The sequence below is a fragment of the Orcinus orca genome, chromosome 11 (genome assembly GCF_937001465.1).
Source record: "Orcinus orca chromosome 11, mOrcOrc1.1, whole genome shotgun sequence".
Classification (NCBI taxonomy): Eukaryota; Metazoa; Chordata; class Mammalia; order Artiodactyla; family Delphinidae; genus Orcinus; species Orcinus orca.
Genome location: NC_064569.1, coordinates 17,377,708 through 17,399,644, shown reverse-complemented (window position 1 = coordinate 17,399,644; position 21,937 = coordinate 17,377,708). Strand labels below are relative to the sequence as shown.

The following is a 21,937-nucleotide window of genomic DNA, read 5'->3' as shown; positions in this document are numbered from 1 at the left end:
AGTGGAAATCCCTTTAGGAGAAAATACATAAGAGCAGATATCACCGAAATGTATATTTTTCGTAGAGACATATCATGATGTTTTTAATACTTAAATGGAAAGCTTCCTCTTCTGAATTTCAGTTCTGAACTAGGAAAGTACTTCCAATCTGTAAACAGATATTACTTTACTCGTGATTTGACTACATGCCGCCATTTTTGTTTTTCTTTAACAGGAAAGATTGTCATTGATGGGATAGACATTTCAAAACTGCCGCTGCACACACTGCGTTCTAGACTTTCAATCATTCTGCAGGATCCAATCCTATTCAGCGGTTCTATTCGGTAGGTGATGTATTCATTCATCAGAAACCCATGTGCCTCAGGACTTACCCTTTGGCTCACAGGAGGGTTTTACTCAGAATTGCTTTTCAGGTAGGTGTGAAAGTTTGTCACCAAGATGATGAGGTCAAATGTTCTGTCCCACAGTTTGGATTGGGGCACCTAGAGTGGCTAAATCAACCTATAGAAGCCCATCCTTTGTGCCGCCAGAAGTTCATCTCTTCTATCCGACCCTACAAACGTCACTTTTTCCTCTGCACTTGGGGACAGTGATTCCTGGCAGACATTTCTGAGGTGTCCACCCTACAGACACCCTGCCTATCTCTGTGTGTCTGGTCTGGCCTCAGCAGATATTGAGTTTGGTTAATACCTTGAGTCCCTCCCGTCACCCACAACTTCTCCTTCTGCTGAAATTGCTCTGAAGAAGCTGCTGCAGCCTTCTCCATGCCTGGTTTGCGGTTTCTCATGAAAAACAAAAAAAGAATGGAGGTACTACTCTTTGCTAGGTCCTTTAAATATTGATATATCATCTCATCAAGTCCTCAGAGCACTGCTCTAGTGTTCATATTATTGTCCCCATTTTACAGATGAGGATTTTGAACCTCAGAGAAGGTGTAGCTTGGCCAAGTTCATATACTTAGTAAGTGGTAGCACTGCCATTCCAAATAAAGTTTGTCCAACTCCAAAGTCCACTGTGTCATCATCCACCAGATCATCGCTCTCATTCCATCCACCCTCTGTTCTCTCTTGCTCCCCTCCTCTATCTACTTCACTGCAAAGTATTTGCCACCTTTTACTAAATATTCCTTGTCTTGAAGAGAAGATGTATGTAAGATTGCTCCATATTCAATTGTAAAATTACTTTAATTAAAAGTTCTGGGCATATCAGATTATTTAGCAATATTATAGTAAATCTATATCTCTGATTATATTTATTATGAATATTGTTATTGTGGTTGGTGCAGCATAGCTCATCTGAAATAGCATTGCACGTTCCCATATAGATTTATGTATTTAATGTCAGTTCTGTAGGAATACTTTGCTAGACACTCTTCAAGTTATATTATACATAATATGAAAGTAGATGTATCCCATTTAATGAATTGTATCAAATCTTATCATGGATTTAAACTTACTAATGATATCATCGAAAACCATTGCCCATAACATTCAGGTCATTCATTCACCCATCAAGCATGAATTGAATGCCTGTTCTATCCTAAGCACTGTTGTAGATCCTGGGCATACAGCAGTAACCAAAACAAATAGGATTTACATTTTAAGGAAAGAACAGCAGTAAGCAAATGTACATTAAAAATCATTTTTAAAATTTATTCACTAATTAACTGATTTTTTTTCCTACAGATTTAATTTAGATCCGGAATGCAAATGCACGGATGACAGACTTTGGGAAGCTCTAGAAATTGCTCAATTGAAGAATATGGTCAAATCCCTACCAGGAGGTCTAGGTATATTTTCTTTTTTTTTTTTTTTTTTTTTTTTTTTTTTTTTTTTGCGGTACGCGGGCCTCTCACTGTTGTGGCCTCATGGGCCCAGCCGCTCCGCGGCATGTGGGATCTTCCTGGACCGGGGCACGAACCCGTGTCCCCTGCATCGGCAGACGGACTCGCAACCACTGTGCCACCAGGGAAGCCCCTAGGTATATTTTCTAAATGATACATTTATTTTTTACATATGCAGTGAATTCTACATATCTACACTTTTTGCTGGAATCACATAATTCTAGTGTTAAATCTCCTTATATTTAAAATAATCTCCTAAAGGTCATTAGGACAACTTCAAAATCTAGTGTTTTTGCAGGGGGTGCAAGAGGATGAAACCTTATAACCTTCTGTTCTAGGCGAGCAGGCCAAAATATTCCAATTAATACATTTATCTCTTTAGTCTTTCCACCATTGATGGATATAGATCAGTTTAATTAGAATGTTTCCTTGTGGTCATTCTGCTCACATGATTTACATGAATGCTTAACCCTCAGTAGGTAGATAAGAGGACTGAAAAGGCTGTTAGGTCCAAAGAGTACTTGGTACCATTTAGAAGCAGGTATTTTCTCCACAGTAGCAGCCATTTTCTTTGCTGCCAGGAGGGCATATTCCTTTTACTTACATAACATAATTTTTTGGAAGACATTATTTTCTATTACCTAGCTGCAGGATCAGTTTGGGTACTTGTGTAAGATATGAAACATGTACTCAAACGATCCCTGAGTTAAATTCAGTCCCAGATGTAGTGTAATTTCTGGCAAATAACCGATGATAAAAACAAAAGAGCAATGTGAATAACGAAAGAACAACATGATTAATGAAACAAGAGAGAGTTCATGATATAGTCTTTATTAATAAAAGCGAACATCTGTAGTTTTGGACTTCTGTTTCCTTAAAACCCGAACACATTTAAGAAAGCGTCGGAAAGGTAATGGTTGGTTGGTATTCTAAATTTAGTACATAATGTGTAGTTGCCAAATTGATTGTGTTGTTTGGCATCTAGTTTGTTTTTTTTTTTAATTAACCCACAAAATAAAATGATGTTTATTTGTTAGTTTATTTGGGAAAGGAGACTCAAAAACAGTACCTTTTATGATGATAATTTAGTCCCAAGGAAAAGGCATCCCACAAACGAAATTGGGGCAGCGTGTCTTTAAGGATAGTTTTACTGACTTTGCCTGTGTCACCGTGGAAGTAATTGCAGAGGTCTGGGTGAACTTTCCCATAATAATTTTTGATGTCTGCTCTGGAAAGCCCAGCAAATGTACTTGAAAAATTGAAAAGTCTACTTGTGGTAATGCTTACAGACCTTTTTTCCTTGGTATTTAGAGACTCTGCCCTCCCCCCATTAATAATTGGAAAGGCAGACAATTACATCTTTATAGTTCTCTTCACTAACATGAGACCTGCATGTACCTGTTTTGAATCATGGGCATAGTATTTGGGGGTATGGTACAGTGTAAGCAACAGGAATTGCATTTACACTATGTAATTGAATACCGTTTATGCTCATTGTCTTAATAAAGATTACATCAGTGGTTTGATAATGATCTGGTTCATGCCAACTCTAGTGAAGAACATTCATCATGTCCTGCTTCCTTTTTATTTATTATATACATTAAAATTTGGAGAATAGATGCATAGCCTCCAGGCGTGAGAAATTATAAGAATTTGATGCAGTGAGGCAATAATCAATAGAAATTTCCTCTCAGAGCCCTACTAAAAGGTGTTTGAATCCTAATAATATAGATTATTTTGGAAATAGAACTTAAGCTAAACTCACAGTAGTACTTTATAAAATGTGGTTGAAACCAAAAAAAAAAAAAAAACGAAACTATAATGAGGACATAACTCATTTATCCATGCAATAAAGTTTCATTCAGCTACTATGTCAGATACCAAGTGGTAAGTACTGGGGATACATTGATAAACAAAAACAAACCCAGTCCTTACCCACTAGGAGCTTAAAGTCCAGGGGGATGATATAATGGAAGGAGAACAGGTATTGGAGTTGAGAATATTCTGTTTCTTATCAAGCTCTACTACCAGTTAACTAGGTGATCTTGGGCAAGCCACATCATCTCCCTGGGCCTTGGATAATTATATTAAATAATTAAATAATCTCCAAGGTCTTCCAGTCTTTAAAATGTTTAACAGTATTTTATATCCTACTATAAGGAGGGAATTTACCACCTGTTTTCAAACACAGGGTGACCCAGGATCATCTTAATTTTCCCCAGTTAAAGTTCCTCTTTGCTTTTCCAATGTGAAATCCTTGCACCAGTACAAAGTGATATGCAGCATGTTCTTGTAGGACATAATGTGTTTTCCACTGCTTTGCCCAAGGAAAATGTTCGTATCATTTCTTTAATGAAGTCCTTGCTTCTTTTTTTTGATTTAGATGCAGTTGTCACTGAAGGTGGGGAGAATTTTAGCGTTGGACAGAGACAGCTGTTCTGCCTTGCCAGGGCCTTTGTCCGCAAGAGCAGTATTCTCATCATGGACGAAGCGACAGCTTCCATCGACATGGCCACAGTGAGTGCATTATCTAAGCTTCTTTAAATTGATGAGATGAAGAAATGCATGTGAAAATTACAATTTATTTTTCCTGATTGGATTCTGAATGCTCAGTACTATTGTTTTGAGTATCTTCTCAGCCACCTCCTTGATCAACCAATGATACAGCACAACAGAATTTCAGTAAAGGAGACTTGACTCTTCTTTTAAAGGACCTCCTATTGCCAATAAACATCATATAAATTTGTCATCACTTTTTTTTCTAGTTTTATTTTATTTTACTTTATTTTTCTCCATTCTACCTCTTTTTAATTGAATAATAGTTGATTTACAGTGTGTGTTAGTTTCAAGTGTACATTAAAGTGACTCAGTTATACATACACATATATGTATTTTTTTCAGTACCATCACTTTTTGATAAATCCTCAAAACAGTAAAATTCCAGGGCTCAGTTGATGAGAGTACTGTTCTGTATTCAAGTATTCAAGTGTTGTGTCATGGAAGTTCTAAGATGAAGTGTGCAAATCTCTATTTAATAGAATCTATTGATAATTGAAACCAATCATTTTCTAATGCAATTTGAAGATGGAGTCATTATAATTAATGTTGGCTAGAATTAATAATGGCCTTCTCAATGTATTCATGGTAACGAGGCAGAAACTTTGCCTTTTGCAAGAAATCATTTAAAAGTGTCAAATAGGGGGAGGGATAAATTAGGAGTTTGGGATTAACATATACACACTACTGTATATAAAATAGATAATCAACAAGGACCTACTGTAGAGCACAGGAAACTGTTCCATATTCTGTAATAACCTATATGGGAAAAGAATCTGAAAAAGAATGGATATATGTATATGTATAACTGAATCACTTAGCTGTACACCTGAAACTAACACAACATTATAAATCAACTATACTCCAATATAAAAGAAAAAGTAAATTTAAAAAAAGTGTCAAATATGTCCAAGAAGGATCTGTCTGGAAGGCTGTGATTGAGTGGGGAAAATATCACATTGAACTGCTATCAATTAATGTTGTTCTTATAAAAGTTAACTTGATATTAAAAGTTTGGTATCAGAAAGGACAAAAATAAAAATCTTATTTCTTTTCTTACTGTACACTTTAGATTGAATAAAACTACCCAAAAAGGTGAAACAGTTTCAAGATTATTAAGAGCCATATATGTGGAGGTGCTAATTTGACATCATTTACTTGTATTAAGTAAGACTAATCAGTTAAAGTACCTATTCAAAGTTTATATATCCTTCTCCGAGTTAAGATAATTTAAAGCAATGAAGTAGTTTCTAATGAAGCCATTTCACTAAGTAAACATAACTACATCAAAATTAGTATTAATTACTAAGTTCTTACAATATTGTGGCTTATTGTAAGGATAGTACTGCCTCAGTAAAGATGAGAGAGAGAGAAAGAGGGAGAATAAGAATGAATTAATTGGTAATAAACCATGTGATTGGAAGAAATAGCTCCTTCACTTTAAGACTTAGGTAATCGAGCTTTTTTTCTGGGATAGAGGTAGAATCCTTACCCAGGACAGCTTTTAAAATATAATGATAACAATGGTTTGTGGTGGGAGTAAAAATGGTTCCTGCCTGGAATGTACTTTTATGGGTCAAAATCCAAATTTTTAGCATGTACTTTATTTTTTCCTTTTCTGACACAAAACTTAACACTATTTTAGGGTTTTATTAGTTTTGAATACATCCTTTTTATGGCATAACTCAAGTGAGCATTTCCACACCCATTTGGTTTCATTTTCCTCATTCAGTTGCCTGGCAATAAATCTATCAGTCATTCCTAGTTGATAAACTGAGTTTAATTTGCATTTTGAAGACACTACAGAAGCCAGCCAGAGCTTGCTGCTGGGCACTGCTCCCTGTTAGGCCTTCTGCAGAAGACTTAGCAGTGAGAGTTCTCGGAAGAGATTGGGCATGTTGAAGCCTTGTTCTTAGGGACGCAATATCAATATTATGGCAAGAGAAAGTAGTCCAGAGAAAATTCAGACTCTATTTATTTTTTGGCAGGAAAACATTTTGCAGAAAGTGGTAATGACAGCTTTTGCAGACCGCACCGTTGTTACAATAGCTGTAAGTATGGGCGACAGAGTTGATTTACTGCTCTTTGGTTTTTCTTCCAAGATTCAATATTCTTTATTTTTGAGCAATTAAAATATGTTGAATCATGTAGTTCTCTGCTAATATTTCTGTATCTGTACAAAAAAAAGAAACAACAACAAAAAAAGAACAGCTATGGTTTGAAAGCCTTTACACTGTTTTTTTCCAAGCCGTCTGCCCTACCTTCCTCTGCTAGGTTACAATGAAAGAACATTCTCAGTCTCGGGATTCCAGCAGGTCGTGGCCTGTACTTTTTCACCAGATACAGATGGCAGTTCATATGGGATTATTCTTTCTTTTAATAATCGAATTGTCTGATGATCAGTTTCAGAAGCAAAATTCATTGCTTTGACTCCCTAGTCTGCTACTATTTGCACTTAACTTCTATGTTCCTATTTACTTAGCTGTTTGCAAAGAGACAATGAGACAGCTGTTCTGCCTTGCCAGGGCCTTCGTCCTCAAGAGAAGATAATCAAATTGAAAAAAATGCTTAAATCTTTGTAATGCCCATTATAGCTTACTTCAAAGAGGCCATGGTTTTGTCTCTTCCTCTTTGCAGATGGATGGATTCTTATTGACATTTAGGCTTACATTTAACAGAACTACTTTTTAAATGAACTGCTTAGACATTTTTCCCTCTTGCTGATTCTTTTCTCTTCTTTCCCTTTTTCTTTTCTCTCCAGCACCGTGTCTCTTCAATCTTGGATGCAGGCATTGTTTTAGTCTTATCTGAGGGTATATTAGTGGAGTGTGATACTGTTCCCAACTTGCTCGCTGTCAAGAATGGCCTCTTTACCACTTTGGTGATGACCAACAAGTAGACATCCTGAGCTACTCTGCCAAGTAGGCCATTCTCTGGTAGTTATCTTAGCAACCTCCCCCCAGTAAGGCCCAGCGAAGGCAGAGATTAGAGGGGAGGGAGGTGTTGAGGGAACCAACTACAGGGTATTATTATACAAATCAGTTCAACCGGGGTGCCACCGTGCTCAATACAAATGAGGCACTTGAATGTTTTCAAATGTACACGTGCACGAGAGAGAGAGTCGGGAAACCTGGACCCAGATTTACCTCTATCTTAAGGAACACTTTCGCTCTTCCTTGAGGATGTTCTGTAAGCGTCCTTAAAGTACCGTACACGTGATGCTCCTTACCTGTCCTGAAGAATGCATCGTTTAACTTAATAATTACTTAAGTTTAACAGTTGAGTCATAGGAGTTATGTATGGAGTGCTTGCTTGCGCTTCCAGTTTTGTGAATGATGCATGGGAGAAAGGGTACCCTTTGAAGTGCAGCTTTTTCAGGGTGGCTGGAAATGATTCCCCATCAGGGCCCACCTTCTGTAAACTGGGCCTAAGTAAAAAGAAATCCACTTTCTCTCACTTTCCCAGTGAACTCTGTGATTCTTTCTGCCCTGGAGTCGCTTGATTAACTCATTCACACTAAAGTGTGAATGACTTAATGGGTGAGAGAATTGGCTAACTTAAAAAATGTTTCCATAATATTTCCCAGAATTTTCTCACTGAAGAGATGGGGAGGAAGACCTTCCTGCTCCCCTGAAAAAGGCAGGTTAAAAGGGGAAAAACAGACCTTTGTTTACTCAAAGAACTAGTTTTCTTTACTCTGCATGAAGCATGGTATTGTTGGGTGCTCCCATTTAGTCAACACCTGAAAGATACTTGAGCATAATTTGTATTTTTTCAACAAAAAAATATGTTCTCTTACCTGATTTCTGTTCTCCTACATTCACTGTTACTTTTCTGTGTACTTGACTATCTTTTACCCATTCTTCCTTTCAAGACCACCAGTGTGGAGGTGGCCACCAGGATACCAAGAGTTCTCTCCCCTGGACACACAGAAAGCTGTAGAGGAGAACAGATTACTGTGGGATCAACTCTTTTTACCAGGCTTATAGGAAGGAGAACTCCACGAATTTGTGGTAGACCCCTTGTACAGCAACCCTCAGCTCTGTTAAGAGTAACTATTTTTCCTTCCCTGATAAAAGTTGTTCTGTTACTTTTGGTAACTGCCGCTGAAAATTGTGGAATAACTTTTAAGATAACTTTCTCAGGCTTCGAAAAAGCAGCGCTCATACCCCAAAATAGTGCATGGCATTTTTTTAAGGAAGGTGATCTATTCTTCGCTCTTGATGAAATTAATTTCTCTGGAGCATTTTGAAAATTTCATCATTGCTATGACAATTGATACCGTACTTCGTCAAGTGAAAAATACTTTGGAGTAATAGAATAAACACTTGATATATTTATTTCTATAGGCCACGTGTTTCAGTATTTTTAAAAGTAAACATTATTTTAGAATATCAAGGCAATGTTTATAATATTCTGTTTATGGATTTAGAAGCCAGGTTTTTTTTTAGTATCTATGATATGGTTATTGAAGAACTAATTTTTTTGAAGGGAATGCATAGCAGCTATTAAATAGCTCATTATGTTTATTTTTTTTCTAAATGTATGGGGATGCAAGTGGCTCTGGTCCATTCTCAAAGATAGGTAAACATTATCCTTCAAAGTGTGATAATTCCTAAATATATACCATTCATTACCTGTATTTAGTGAGTGGTGTAGGTTTGTCTATGGATGTTGAAAATAGTGGTGAATGTTCTAAGCAGTCATCTTTATCACATTCCATATTCATGTTGCTTTTCCCCTCTAGTTGTGAGTGCCAGCCAGGATTGCTCGCTTTTCTGAAAGCATGAGCATTGAGACTACCCCATCTGCATGGCTCAGGGCAAGTGATAAGCCTTTGCTTCTGGGGACGGCTTTAGGCTGGACTTTGGATTGTTAGGAGAAGACACTTTGGAAGACTGTGTACCAGCTAGAGAGATGATATGTCTAGGTTCGGCAGTCCCATCTTCATACTGATGTTTTGACCTGTTCAGTCCAGGTCCAATATGATGGGCCCTGGCCACCTGTGGCTTTGAGCACTTGAAATGTGGCTGGTCCTATTGAGAGGTGTCGTAAGTGTGAAATACGTACTGGATTTCAAAGACTTAATACTAATAAAAGAAAGTAAAAGATCTCATTAATAATTTTTATATTGGTTACATGTTGAAATAACATTTGGGCTATATTGGTAAAATACTAAAATAAATTCCACCTGTTTATTTGTGCTTGTAAAATGTGGCTCCTAAGAGATTTAAAATTATGTGCCTCACATTTGTGACTCACATTATATTTCCATGGGACAGCACTTATCTTAGCAAGAGTAGTGAAAAGGTCCACGGCAGAGACTTTTCCCTTGTAAATCCTAACGATAAAAAAATTATAGCAGCTGACATTTATTATTTGCTCATATGTATCAGACAAAGTCCTGAATTTTTTTCTACATGGATTATCTCATTTGATCCTCACCACCGTTCTCCAAGGCAGGTACTACGACGACCACCATTTCACTGATGTGAAACGTGAAGCATACAAAAGTTGTTTGTTGCTCGAGGTTGCACAACCAAAACATGAGTCCATTCTAACTTCAGAGCCTTCATTCTTTTTTTTTTTTTTTGCGGTACGTGGGCCTCTCACTGTTGTGGCTTCTCCCGTTGCGGAGCACAGGCTCCGGACGCGCAGGCTCAGCGGCCATGGCTCACGGGCCCAGCCGCTCCACAGCATGTGGGATCTTCCCGGACCGGGGCACGAACCCGTGTCCCCTGCATCGGCAGGCGGACTCTCAACCACTGCGCCACCAGGGAAGCCCCAGAGCCTGCATTCTTAACCATGATGCTAAGAATGACAGGTGAACAATCCTCTAAGTACCAGATCCTCCCAACAAAATGGTGGAAATAGCTCACACTTTGAAGTTAATAAGTCTGGTGTGGTTGCTGTTTCCGCTACTTATTATCTGTGTGATACGCTTTTGCTTTACCTCTATGAACCCCAGCGTTCTCGCCTATAAAGTGGAGAGAGATAACACCCACATTCGAGGAATGTTCTGATGATTAACAAGTATTTGTGTGGAGTGCCTAATGTATGATATATGCTCAGTAGGTGGTAGCTTTTATAATGATGAATTACTAACACCAAAGCTTCTCTCCAGATGGTACCATGTGGGAAGAGAGAATGAATGAGTGGCAGTGATCTCTAAAGGCAAAGAGGCAGCATGCCTACCTAAAGTCCTGGATAATTCATTTTAACACTGCATGCCAGAATGGACTTCCCCTCATGGTCTTACTAGAATTGAACCACCTTCCAGAGTTCTTCAAATTGTGTGTCAGCCCACGGAATTATTGACTCTACTCAAGAGATAATTTTAGTGTAGATTAAACTATAACCCGACTGGTTCACGATGACTCTTCTTATTTAATTACTTAACAAACATTTGTTAGCCTACTCACGTTTCCATGAAAATGATGAAACTACTATATTAGCTACACCCAATTTAATACAGCCTATATAAGACCGTACTGGCTGGTGTTTAAAAGTATGTAAATCAATCATACTTTAAATAAGAAAGAAAAAGAGGGGCTGCGCTTCTTGCACCTCCTGGCTTCCCAAGATAAAGAAATGTCCTTGAATAATCGGTGAAATATGCATGTTCCCTTGCTTTGGCTGGTGTCCTGAAATTTATAACGAATACATTTATTCTTTTTTCACTCACAGCATCGGGTTCACACTATTCTGACGGCAGACCTAGTTATTGTGATGAAGCGAGGAAATATTTTAGAGTATGACACTCCAGAAAGCCTCTTGGCCCAGGAAGATGGAGTATTTGCTTCTTTTGTTCGCGCAGACATGTGAAGGAATGTCTTAAAACCATACGTGTATTTAAAATAATGCTGTCATAACGTACTTAAAGGATCATCAGCTTGGCCTTTGGAAAGTGGCATCTTAAACTTTTATATGCTTTTGTGAAGCTTACTTGTTACGTTGTGGAATTTTGTAGTTAGTAACAATATCACTTTACCAGTGAACATTGTGTTTTCTATGTTGACATTTATTCTTCCTGGTTTTTTGTTTTGTTTTGCTTTCCAAGCTATTACTGCTTAATATGTTTATTACTGATGCTTTTTTCTAAAGATTCAGCCACATCACCTTTAAGGATAACAGGTTGTATTAAAACATGTACTTTAAGTGGTAAATCAACTGCTATGTTTAAGTCTGGTAAATATCTCTCAGGCATAGAAGTTATAATGAGTGTTCAGTATTATTGTACTCTGATTTATAAGAATATATTTTCCTTTTTGTTGGTGTCTCCAGATGTTATTGGAAGAAAATAAGAGGTAGACAGCTTTTCTACTCAGTTAGAAAGTGAAACACTCAAATTCATTATCTGGGGTCTGAGAATATTTTCCGTTTCATTAACATTAGTAATACTGATCCTTCTTTTAGCAGTCTCTTTTTTTCATCTAAATTGTTTCTTGTCACCAAGAAATCATCACATTTATTATAATGCTGTAAAGCCAAAACCTGCACTAGAAAGATCATGAAAAGAGTTTGAAAATTTGACAAATTATACCCAAGGTTCCATTTTTCCCTGTCTAGTAAGAGGAGAGTTCTTAAGATATCAGGCGTATTGTGCCCTTTCCAGACTGAAGTTCAAAGAGTAATTAGGCTCAACCTTTCAGTGGCAGGTCAGCTACAGCTTTTTATGGTTTATTTAATCATTAGATGTGATTATGATCCTCAAGCCCTAAAATTCCACATTATTCAAGATTAGGGAGCATAGGCAAGTGGCCTTATTTTCACAGGATATATGTATACATACATACATACATACATATACATCTGTAGGTGTACATATATATGTAAAACAAGTATCTGTTTCTAGGTGGAAGAGTGTACTTCTTTTAGACATTTATGCCCAATGGTGTCACACATGTATACATTTGCTCCTGCTCTAATTTTAATGTACATGTGAAAAGCAAAAATGTTATTCTAATTCTAATGTGCATGTTCACAGTGCATTAAAATATATGACATATTAGTATTATGCTTGCTTAAATGTAAATTAATAGATTCAAAAAATATTAAAAGTTACCTTCACTGTCATGCTAGCAGCCAAAGCTTTCTACTGCAATTCTGTACCTGTTTGTATACATATCATTGATTTTCATGTGAGGATCCATGGGCATTGTAAGATTGTGAAGAATTATGACTGACGAAAAAAGAGAATATATGCTCCGTCCCTATAGTTCTGTGTTCAATTTATTGTATTGTGTATTCATGCTTGCCTGATGTTTACCTAAAATAAGTTTCACGAGGATGGACAGAAATGTTCTATGTTATTTAGCTCAAATTGTCACCTTTTGTTGTATATATAAAACTTCATTGGGAGAAAAATCCTCTTATTGTTTCCTAAAAGCTAAACAGAACAGAATCAGTAACTATTGATTTGATCTTGAAAATATTTTCTAAACATTCCACCAATCTCCTCTAAGTATTTCTGGCATTCAGATACTTTGTAAGGCTGAATTTACACGATGCTTGTTACCAAGTTATACCTCAATCTCACAGAGAAACTGGGATTTATCCACTGACGTAATCCCTCACACTATTTGTAAATTCTACTGCTATCCAGGCAACGTCAGTAGAAGCATATCTAATAACACTAAACAGAAAGTCACGTTTACCATTTTTACACCCAAGTGGTCACTGGTTTCCTTATAACTTTTAGTCACTTGAGTGTTTGTTTACAAAACTAAATTGAAAAGTCAAGGATGATTTTTTAAATTGTTTAATCATTTATTGCGTTATATGTATGATCTATTGAATATAGAAATGACTCATCCTGAAATAATATTTTACTAAATAAGTACATATATATAGAAGACCAGCCTTTACCTAATCAAATTTCACATTCACAAATGTTACACTTAATTAACCAAATCGATTTTACCAATTTTAATTCCTTAATATTTGTTAAAAGCAGTAAATGCATAAATCTTTATGTGAAAATAGATTCTTGATATTGTTGAGAGAGAAAAAATCTTCTCTTAAAGGATTGTGCATCCTCTACTTTTATGCTCCTCCCCACAATCAATATAAAAGTCAACTTCGCTCTAGACTAGAGAAGAGAAGACCCTCCTAAGTAACTGATACTTGAGGTCTGGGACCAAGTCTTGTTTGTCTTTGTACCCTTGCCATATAATACAAGTGCCTGGACCACAGCAGGCCCTAATAAGTATCGTTGATTGATCCACTGATTAATTTCACCATGTGCCTATAACTCTTCACTTTCTGTGTTGTGTTTACTGTGAAAATATATTGCTTTGGTATTATATAATAAATTACTCTTTTTGTTTGCTTAATTAAAAAGGATGATTATTCTTTCACTTATAATACCATTGGGGAATCCATCACGACTGATCAATAGATGTAAATTAACACAAGTGGACAAGACAGTACCTGATCGTGCTTTGACAATTTTGTTTCACATCTGCCACAGTCATGCACTTCATTAGCTTTATATGTAGGCTCTAGGGAAGTTTCCATCAAGTGGAACAACTATATCAATAAGTTTTGTTACGTCTCTAATTAAATAGCTGGATGTCTGGACTTTTCCCCAAGGTTTATTGATCAGTTCTTATGATTGCCTTCCAATATATCTTTCATGACATTTTGTACTACATTCTTTGGAGTTCTGTGACTTATACTACTATAATAATTCCCTTATTAATCCATTATCCAAAGTTAAATGCAATCTTCTAATCTTAGCCTTTTAGAACAAGAAACGGTAGCCAAGAGGCTGTATCCTGTAACTTGTTTAATTTTTTCTTTAGTAACTATACATCATTTACAAGATGTGCTCAAGCATAAGTAAGATTCACCTAGCCCAAACTCTCCAGTGAAAGGGCTTATATCTATTTCTAGCAAATGCTTTCAGATGAGATTCATAATTAGCCAAGTTTGGGAATCGCTGATCTACCTCAGTCACCACTCTCATTTCTTTTTGTTGTGCATACCATGGAGCTATAACATGCTGGAGGTGATTTCCACACGCTTCCTATCTTTGCTGCCATTAACCTATCCTGGATTGCCAAAACAAGTGTCTCGGTGTCATTGAATGAACTGCCTTAGTTCCGTCATAAAGGAAACAGTGAAATGAACTGAATCTTAGCTGAGAATATATAAACAAGGACTCTGAACGTGATTTTCTTTTGTGGTTTAATCAGCAATATGTGATCTAAGGGGTTTTAAAAAGATGTAAAGCTTTTTTTACCCACATCTGAATTCCCTGTTGAATCATTTGCACGTTATTCTGCTGAGTTTGAGGTCAGATTTCCAAAATGTTTATAGTGTGTAAATGTGATCATTGTGGGTAGGTTTCACTAACGATATTTCACGATATGGAAGGAAGACAAATTACCTGTGATGATTACTCCCCTTGCCACCTTCACATTTTTCCCGTAGGTATCATCATCGCTGACATATGAAAGCTGATATAGTCATTCTACATATCTACTACATGGTATTTAAATTATTTCTTTTTCTAGGGACTATAGCTAATTTCCCTTGTCATTCACACTGGTCACCAGTGCCCTATTTCTAAATTGACAAAGATCAAGGGAGCCATACCTGGCTAAATAAGTTAATTGGCTCAAAGAAGAAAGCCTGTGATTGTAGTGCCACCAACCATCGGACACCATCTCCAAATGTATACTGCATATTAATGGCAAAGAGCTTTGTTTTGAGACAATTATTTTTTTATCACTTAATCTGCCCTTCGCGTAAGTAACTTGTTCATATAACAGCAACACTGGCCAATGCTGCTTCATTTCCATTTTTCTCTTAGGGCTACGGTATGTGCTATTTATACACGTTATCAGTTTTTTATTAAGTGAAAGACTGTTGACCTTTAATATTATCAGGGCTAAGTGGATTTAGGCCAACTCTTCCATATCTAAGTATTTGCACTTTGACTCATAGTAGTTGGAACTTGGTTCCAACACTAGTTAAGAGCAATTTAAAAAAGTCCTAATCTCTTTCTTTCAGAGACCCAAAATGTTCATCAATCCTTTGAAAGTAGGCATAAACAGAATCCTCCAGTGAAGTTTACTCTTAACCCTCTTTCACAGGTTACAATCTATCTCCCAACCTCTCAATATGCATGGCCCCCCCCACATACATATCCTAGATAGAGTCACTTCTATCTTAACTTGCTGCCCTAAGGAAGTGCATAGTTGCTATGAATTTTTACAGCACACATTAACACAATGCATAGATAAGTCAAATACAAGTGCTTAGAATGGATGGCAGAAAGAGATGCTTATAATCATAATATTCTTAGTGTTTCTTCCAGACAGAAAAAATCCCCTTAGGAAGAAATTTCACTTCTTGATAAATCATAAAATGTATTTCCACACTTGGTCTTAGCCAGAAGGCTGAGAAATGCTAATAAAATGTATTTCCAGTGATAGGAAGTTCAACCCACCTTTTCTACCAGTTTTTAAGATAACAGTAGCAACACATTGCTGGGTTATGGTGGGCAGGTTCTTTTTAGTTCAACAAAGGAATGATAATAATTGTTATGGGGACTCCCTGGTGGTCTCGTGGTTAAGACTCTGGGCTTCCACTGCAGGGGGCATGAGTTTGATCCCTGGTCAGGGAAGTAAGATCCTGCATGCCATGCGTTACAGTCAAAAATTTTTTTAAATAAATAAATTAATTAACAATACTAATAATAATTGTCATGAAAGCTAGTAACCAGGCATTTTTGAAAGATGGTTGTCTCCCTACTAAGGAAGTTTGCATGAAAATAAACTTTGGTTACTTCGTCTTGATTGATAATTTGTTGTATCTGCTAAGTGTCACCTTTGAGTAACAGAGTGTGATTCAGGGAGATTATTTGCCAGAGTAGTACAAAGCTTTCTAGTATATTAAAATTAGTATAAAATCTTCTGAAATAACTATCTTTATTGTATTTATTTTACAGATGAGAAAACAGAGGCTAGGATTTAAATGAATTACCCCCAAATCATGGATTTAATCATTGATCTCTGTCCGACTCCAGAGATGGCACTGTTTTTTTGTTTGTTTTTGGTTTTTTGGGGTTTTTTTTTGCTGTACGCGGGCCTCTCACTGTTGTGGCCTCTCCCGTTGCGGAGCACAGTCTCCAGACGCGCAGGCTCAGCGGCCATGGCTCACGGGCCCAGCCGCTCCGCGGCATGTGGGATCTTCCCGGACCGGGGCACGACCCCGTGTCCCCTTCGGCAGGCGGACTCTCAACCACTGCACCACCAGGCAAACCCCAGAGATGGCACTTTTAAACACCAGAGAATGGAAGTAGAAAGATGGGGGTGGTATCGAATGGAGATTTGTGCATTGGAATCTGGGAAATGCAGAATTATTGGGTGTCGAAGAGTGAGGACTGGGCCAGTTCTAAAGACCGTCCACTCTCTGATACTGTCTCTCTGTCTCAAGCTTCTCAGCTTCCTCTTCCCTTCTGAGCTGCCATTTCCATCCCTCTGTCCACTCCTTCCTCATCCTGTGTGTGGCCTTTCTGACGATTCCTATCTTAGATGAAATCTTGGAGCCCCTGGGCCCACAACTCACTATCTTCACTTCTCAGATTGTCTGTTTCCAAGTACCCAGCAAGGAATCTACTTTGTCCAGCTGATCTTTTGATCTTATGTGTGACTGGACAAATTTGCATCACTTCACTTTGGGTCAAGAATCAATCTCTGGCCTAAAAAGCTGTGGCCAGAAGGTCTGAGCCAATTGGAAGTAATGTCTTCTGCTGAGGTGAATTTCACACAGTCTGGAGAGTGACCTGAAAGCAAGAATACAAACCCCACTCACAACCAGTAGTTCCAGGGAAAGAGCGATGAAACTGGGCTGGCTACTGATTATTTTCAGAAGATAAAGGAAAATTGGAAGGAGGGAGAACCATTCTTCAATCACATGAGCACTCAAGTGAGGTAGTTGACTAAACTCTTGTGCATTCTTCACATGTTCGCATACCCTACCTTTGCTCCAGAGAGAAGCAAAGTCCAAAGAAGGATATAATTTGCTTTTAAAATAAGAAAACAAGACAAAATCTCCTGCCATAAGTAACTTCCAAATACTGAATTTTTAAGCCCAAGTTTTATTTCCCTGTGGCAATGACTGCATAACACACAGCCTGTGAGACATTTCCTCACAGCCACCCATTCAAAATGAGCAGTGACACTCACCTAGAACTGCACCATCCTTCTCATTTCAGGATCCCCAGCACATATGACAATCACAAGCATACTTTAGATAGAAGCACCCATTTCTCCCAGTGATCTATCACTTCCATTTCTAAGTGCCAAGCACTTGGCCCAGACACTGAATTCACTGTGTCCTTGGCAAACAGGAAAGAGAAAGTGGCAGAAGGCAGGTTTGGGGGGTGACACAATTTCACCTGAAAATAGGAGCTTCTTTTCTTTGTTCCCACCTGACAACTTCCAGCATATATTAAATGCAGTAAAATATTATATTGGAAACGCAAGGCATCTAGGCTTTTGGCCAAAAACGTAGGGAAAAAATTAGCAAGCCTAGTATTTCATGGGAAATTCTTGGCTTAAATAATATTTTAATAAAGCTTAGCTACATGTGCCAATAAAACATAGAGATGACAGAATGATTTATGATTTAAATATCATATAATCGCTGAAGTGTCTAGTACCATCTTATATCAAACAACATAAGAGAAGCAAATTCCCGGGGGCACAAAAGAAAGGAGCAATGTGAAATCAATGCAGATATCAGTAGAGTGCATATTGCATAAACCATCTCATTAAAAATTTGATGAAAGGATAATAATAGCTAACATATCTTGAGAAGATATAATATGAGCCTTAGAAGTACACTCTCATTTAATCTTGACAAAAGCTTTATAAGGTAAGCATTATTATCCCCATTTTAGAATTGAGGTACAGATTGGCTAATTTGCCAAAGGTTTAGTGGAAATGAGATGCAAACTCAGGCAACCTGATTTCCAGGCTCATACTCATAGCCATGTGCTATACTAGACTAACGATTAAATTAGTTAATCATTTAACTTTTCTTGGGAATAAATTATTTATATTATATATATATATAATTATAGATCATATATATATTATATATGATCTATAATAACAAAGAATTATGTCAGTCTACATAGAATATATTGAAAAAGAAACCGGACCAGGAATTAGAAGACCTGAATTCTAGTTTCGATTCTATCACATATCGAATGTATGGCCTTGGACTTATTGAAAGCCTGAGTTTCCATCTCCTCATTTGCAAAAAGGAAAACAAGATGGCATGATAACAACCGCCTGCTGGCCTCATCGAGTTTTTGTGAATCTTTTAAATTAAATGATGGTGAAAGAATTTTATGATTTGAAAAGCACATTCTGGTATGAAATATCAGCATTGAGAACCCACTACATAGACCACATCTTAATAGTACTATAGGGATTTTTTAAGTCAGAAAATAAGCTTTTCCCTTTTTAAAAAACTTGATATGATTCTAACTTTACAATGGTGAGATGATATATTCAAGCTGAAATATTATATAAAAACGGCTCCAGAATATTGATATCCTTGGGGTTCTGGAAAGGGCAAATGCAAAATCAGTCTTCCGGGGTACAACCTACCTGTCCTGGGGAGGACATAAAAAATTAAGTGAACTCACACTCAAAATTAAAACCACCAGGATGGGAATCAAGAGACACAACAAATAGGGATATTAGCACAAGACTGAGAAATAATAAAACAATCTATAAGAGATTTAAAAATATGTATGTTTGCCGAAAAGGATGTGAAAACGTGCTCAATATTTTTCTTCATCAGGAATGCAAATTTAAAATTAAAAAAAAAAAAAAAACAGCTACCTACCCACTGTAATGACTAAAACCACAAAGACTAACAATACCAAGTGTTGGTGAAGGTGGGACTCACACACATTGTTGGAGAGAGTGTAAATGGCACAACCAGTGTCAAAAACTGGCTGTTTCTACTCAGGCTAAATCTGTGCCTTTACCAGGACTCAACATTTCCACTCCTGGGCACCTATCCAAGAGAAATGAGTGCTTATGTCCACAAAAAGACTTGTACAGAAATGTTAAGAGCAGCTTAATTCATAAGAGTGAAAAAAACAAAAAAAAAAACCCAGCCCAAATGCCCAACAATGGGAAGGTGGATAAATAATGGTGGCTTATCCACTCAAGGAAATACTATTCCTGGTGTATGAAACAACATAGCCAAAGCTCACAAATATTGTATTGAGTGAAAGAGGGCAGATACCAAAGAATATCTTTATACATGATTCCATGTATACCAAGCTAAGCAACAAGCAAAACATGCCAATGATAAAATAAGCCATAACAGACTGAGCTCTGGTGGGGAGCAATTACAGTCTGGAAAGAGGCAGAAGGAAATCTTCTAGGGTGATAGACGTGTTTTATGTCTTGATCTGTAACCTGTATGGCAGTTACATAGTTGTTTACATGGGTTTTTTAAAAGGTAGGAAAAAGAAATTAATTTAAAATAACCAAATAGAATGTCTAGAAAAGAAAAAGCCATTAAAATTAAAAATTCAATGAACAGATTAAACAGCAATTAAGCTTAAATGATGAGAGACTTCTTCCATTGGAAACAGATCTAGAACACACCTGGAATGCAACACAGAACAAGCTGATAGAAAATAAGAAGGACACTGAAATGTAGAAAACAAACTAGTTACCAGTGGGAAGAGGGAAGGGGGGAGGGGCAACATAGGGGTAGGGGATGAAGAGGTACAAATTATTATGTATAAAATAAGCTACAAGGATATATTGTACAACACAGGGAATATTGCAAATATTTTATAATAACTATAAATCAAGTATAATCTTTAAAAATTGTGAATCACTATATTATACACCTGTAACATATAATGTACAGCGAGTATGTTTCAAAAAACAAAAGAACACTGAAAAGATATGGAGGATAAGGACTTCCTTGGTGGTACAGTGATTAAGAATCCATCTGCCCAGCCCTCAGAATGGGAGAAAATATTTGCAAACGAATCAATGGACAAAGGATTAATCTCCAAAATATATAAACAGCTCATGCAGCTCAATATTAAAAAAAACAACCCAATCCAAAAATGGGCAGAAGACCTAAATAGACATTTCTCCAAAGAAGACATTCAGATGGCCAAGAAGCACATGAAAAGCTGCTCAACATCATTAATCATTAGAGAAATGCAAATCAAAACTACAATGAGGTATCACCTCACACCAGTTAGAATGGGCATCGTCAGAAAATCTACAAACAACAAATGCTGGAGAGGGTGTGGAGAAAAGGGAACCCTCTTGCACTGTTGGTGGGAATGTAAATTGATACAGCCACTATGGAGAACAGTATGGAGGTTCCTTAAAAAATTAAAAATAGAATTACCATATGATCCAGCAATCCCACTACTGTGCATATACCCAGAGAAAACCATAATTCAAGAAGACACATGCACCCCAAGGTTCATTGCAGCACTATTTACAATAGCCAGGTCATGGAAGCAACCTAAATGCCTGTTGACAGACAAATGGATAAAGAAGTTGTGGTACATATATACAATGGAATATTACTCAGCCATAAAAAGGAACGAAACTGTGTCATTTGTTGAGATGTGGATGGATCTAGAGACTGTCATACAGAGTGAAATAAATCAGAAAGAGAAAAACAAATATCATATATTAACGCATATATGTGGAACCTAGAAAAATGGTACAGATGAACCGGTTTGCAGGGCAGAAATTGAGACACAGATGTAGAGAACAAACATATGGATGCCAAGCGGGGAAAGCGGCGGGGGAATGGGGGTGGTGGTGTGATGAATTGGGAGATTGGGACTGACATGTATACACTGATGTGTATAAAACTGATGACTAATAAGAACCTGCTGTATAAAAAACTAAATAAATTTTTTTAAAAAAAAGAAAGCAGGGATCAAAATCTAAAATCATAGATGCATGAAGAAACCCTCAAAGGATACGCAGACACTCACAATAGTGGTTGCCAGAAATAGGTGATAGTGGGAACTGGACAGATCAGCATCATGGAAGGGAGGTAGACCTCTCACTGAATAATTTTTTATATGTTCTAATATTTGATCAGTGTGAATATATGCTGTTTTTCATATAAGAGAGTATATGAAAAACAGTATATTTTGTTTATTAATAAGACAAAAATGCAACCTGGAAAAAAAAAAAAGAATCCGTCTGCCAATACAGGGGACATGAGTTCGAGCCCTGGTCCGGGAAGATCCCACATGCCGCAGAGCAAATAAGCCCGTGCACAACAACTACTGAGCCTGCACTCTAGAGCCTGTGAGCCACAACTACTGAGCCTGCGTGCCACAAGTACTGAAGCCCATGCGCCTAGAGCCCATACTCTGCAACAAGAAAAGCCACCACAATGAGAAGCCCACGCACCGCAATGACAAGTAGCCCCCGCTCACTGCAACTAGAGAAAGCCTGTGTGCAGCAACGAAGACCTAATGCAGCCAAAAATAAATAAATA

At 37.2% G+C, this 21,937-nt stretch overlaps 1 protein-coding gene across 4 annotated transcripts in view; it reads left to right on the top strand.

Moving 5' to 3' along the window:
• Positions 1 to 12,853, top strand: part of ABCC9 (ATP binding cassette subfamily C member 9) — a 148,438-nt gene extending 135,585 nt beyond the window's left edge. For 2 of the 4 annotated variants that reach the window (XM_049694242.1, XM_049694240.1), the window contains 6 exons: positions 215 to 323; positions 1,686 to 1,789; positions 4,227 to 4,360; positions 6,388 to 6,450; positions 7,161 to 7,320; positions 11,087 to 11,223. In XM_049694242.1, coding sequence (XP_049550199.1) covers positions 215 to 323; positions 1,686 to 1,789; positions 4,227 to 4,360; positions 6,388 to 6,450; positions 7,161 to 7,298 — 548 coding nt within the window. In that variant the 3' untranslated portion in view covers positions 7,299 to 7,320; positions 11,087 to 11,223. Of the gene's footprint in view, positions 1 to 214; positions 324 to 1,685; positions 1,790 to 4,226; positions 4,361 to 6,387; positions 6,451 to 7,160; positions 7,336 to 11,086 lie in introns of all 4 variants that reach the window. The other 2 variants (XM_049694241.1, XM_004270927.3) reach the window with 2 other exon arrangements.
• The last annotated feature ends 9,084 nt before the right edge of the window (positions 12,854 to 21,937 follow it).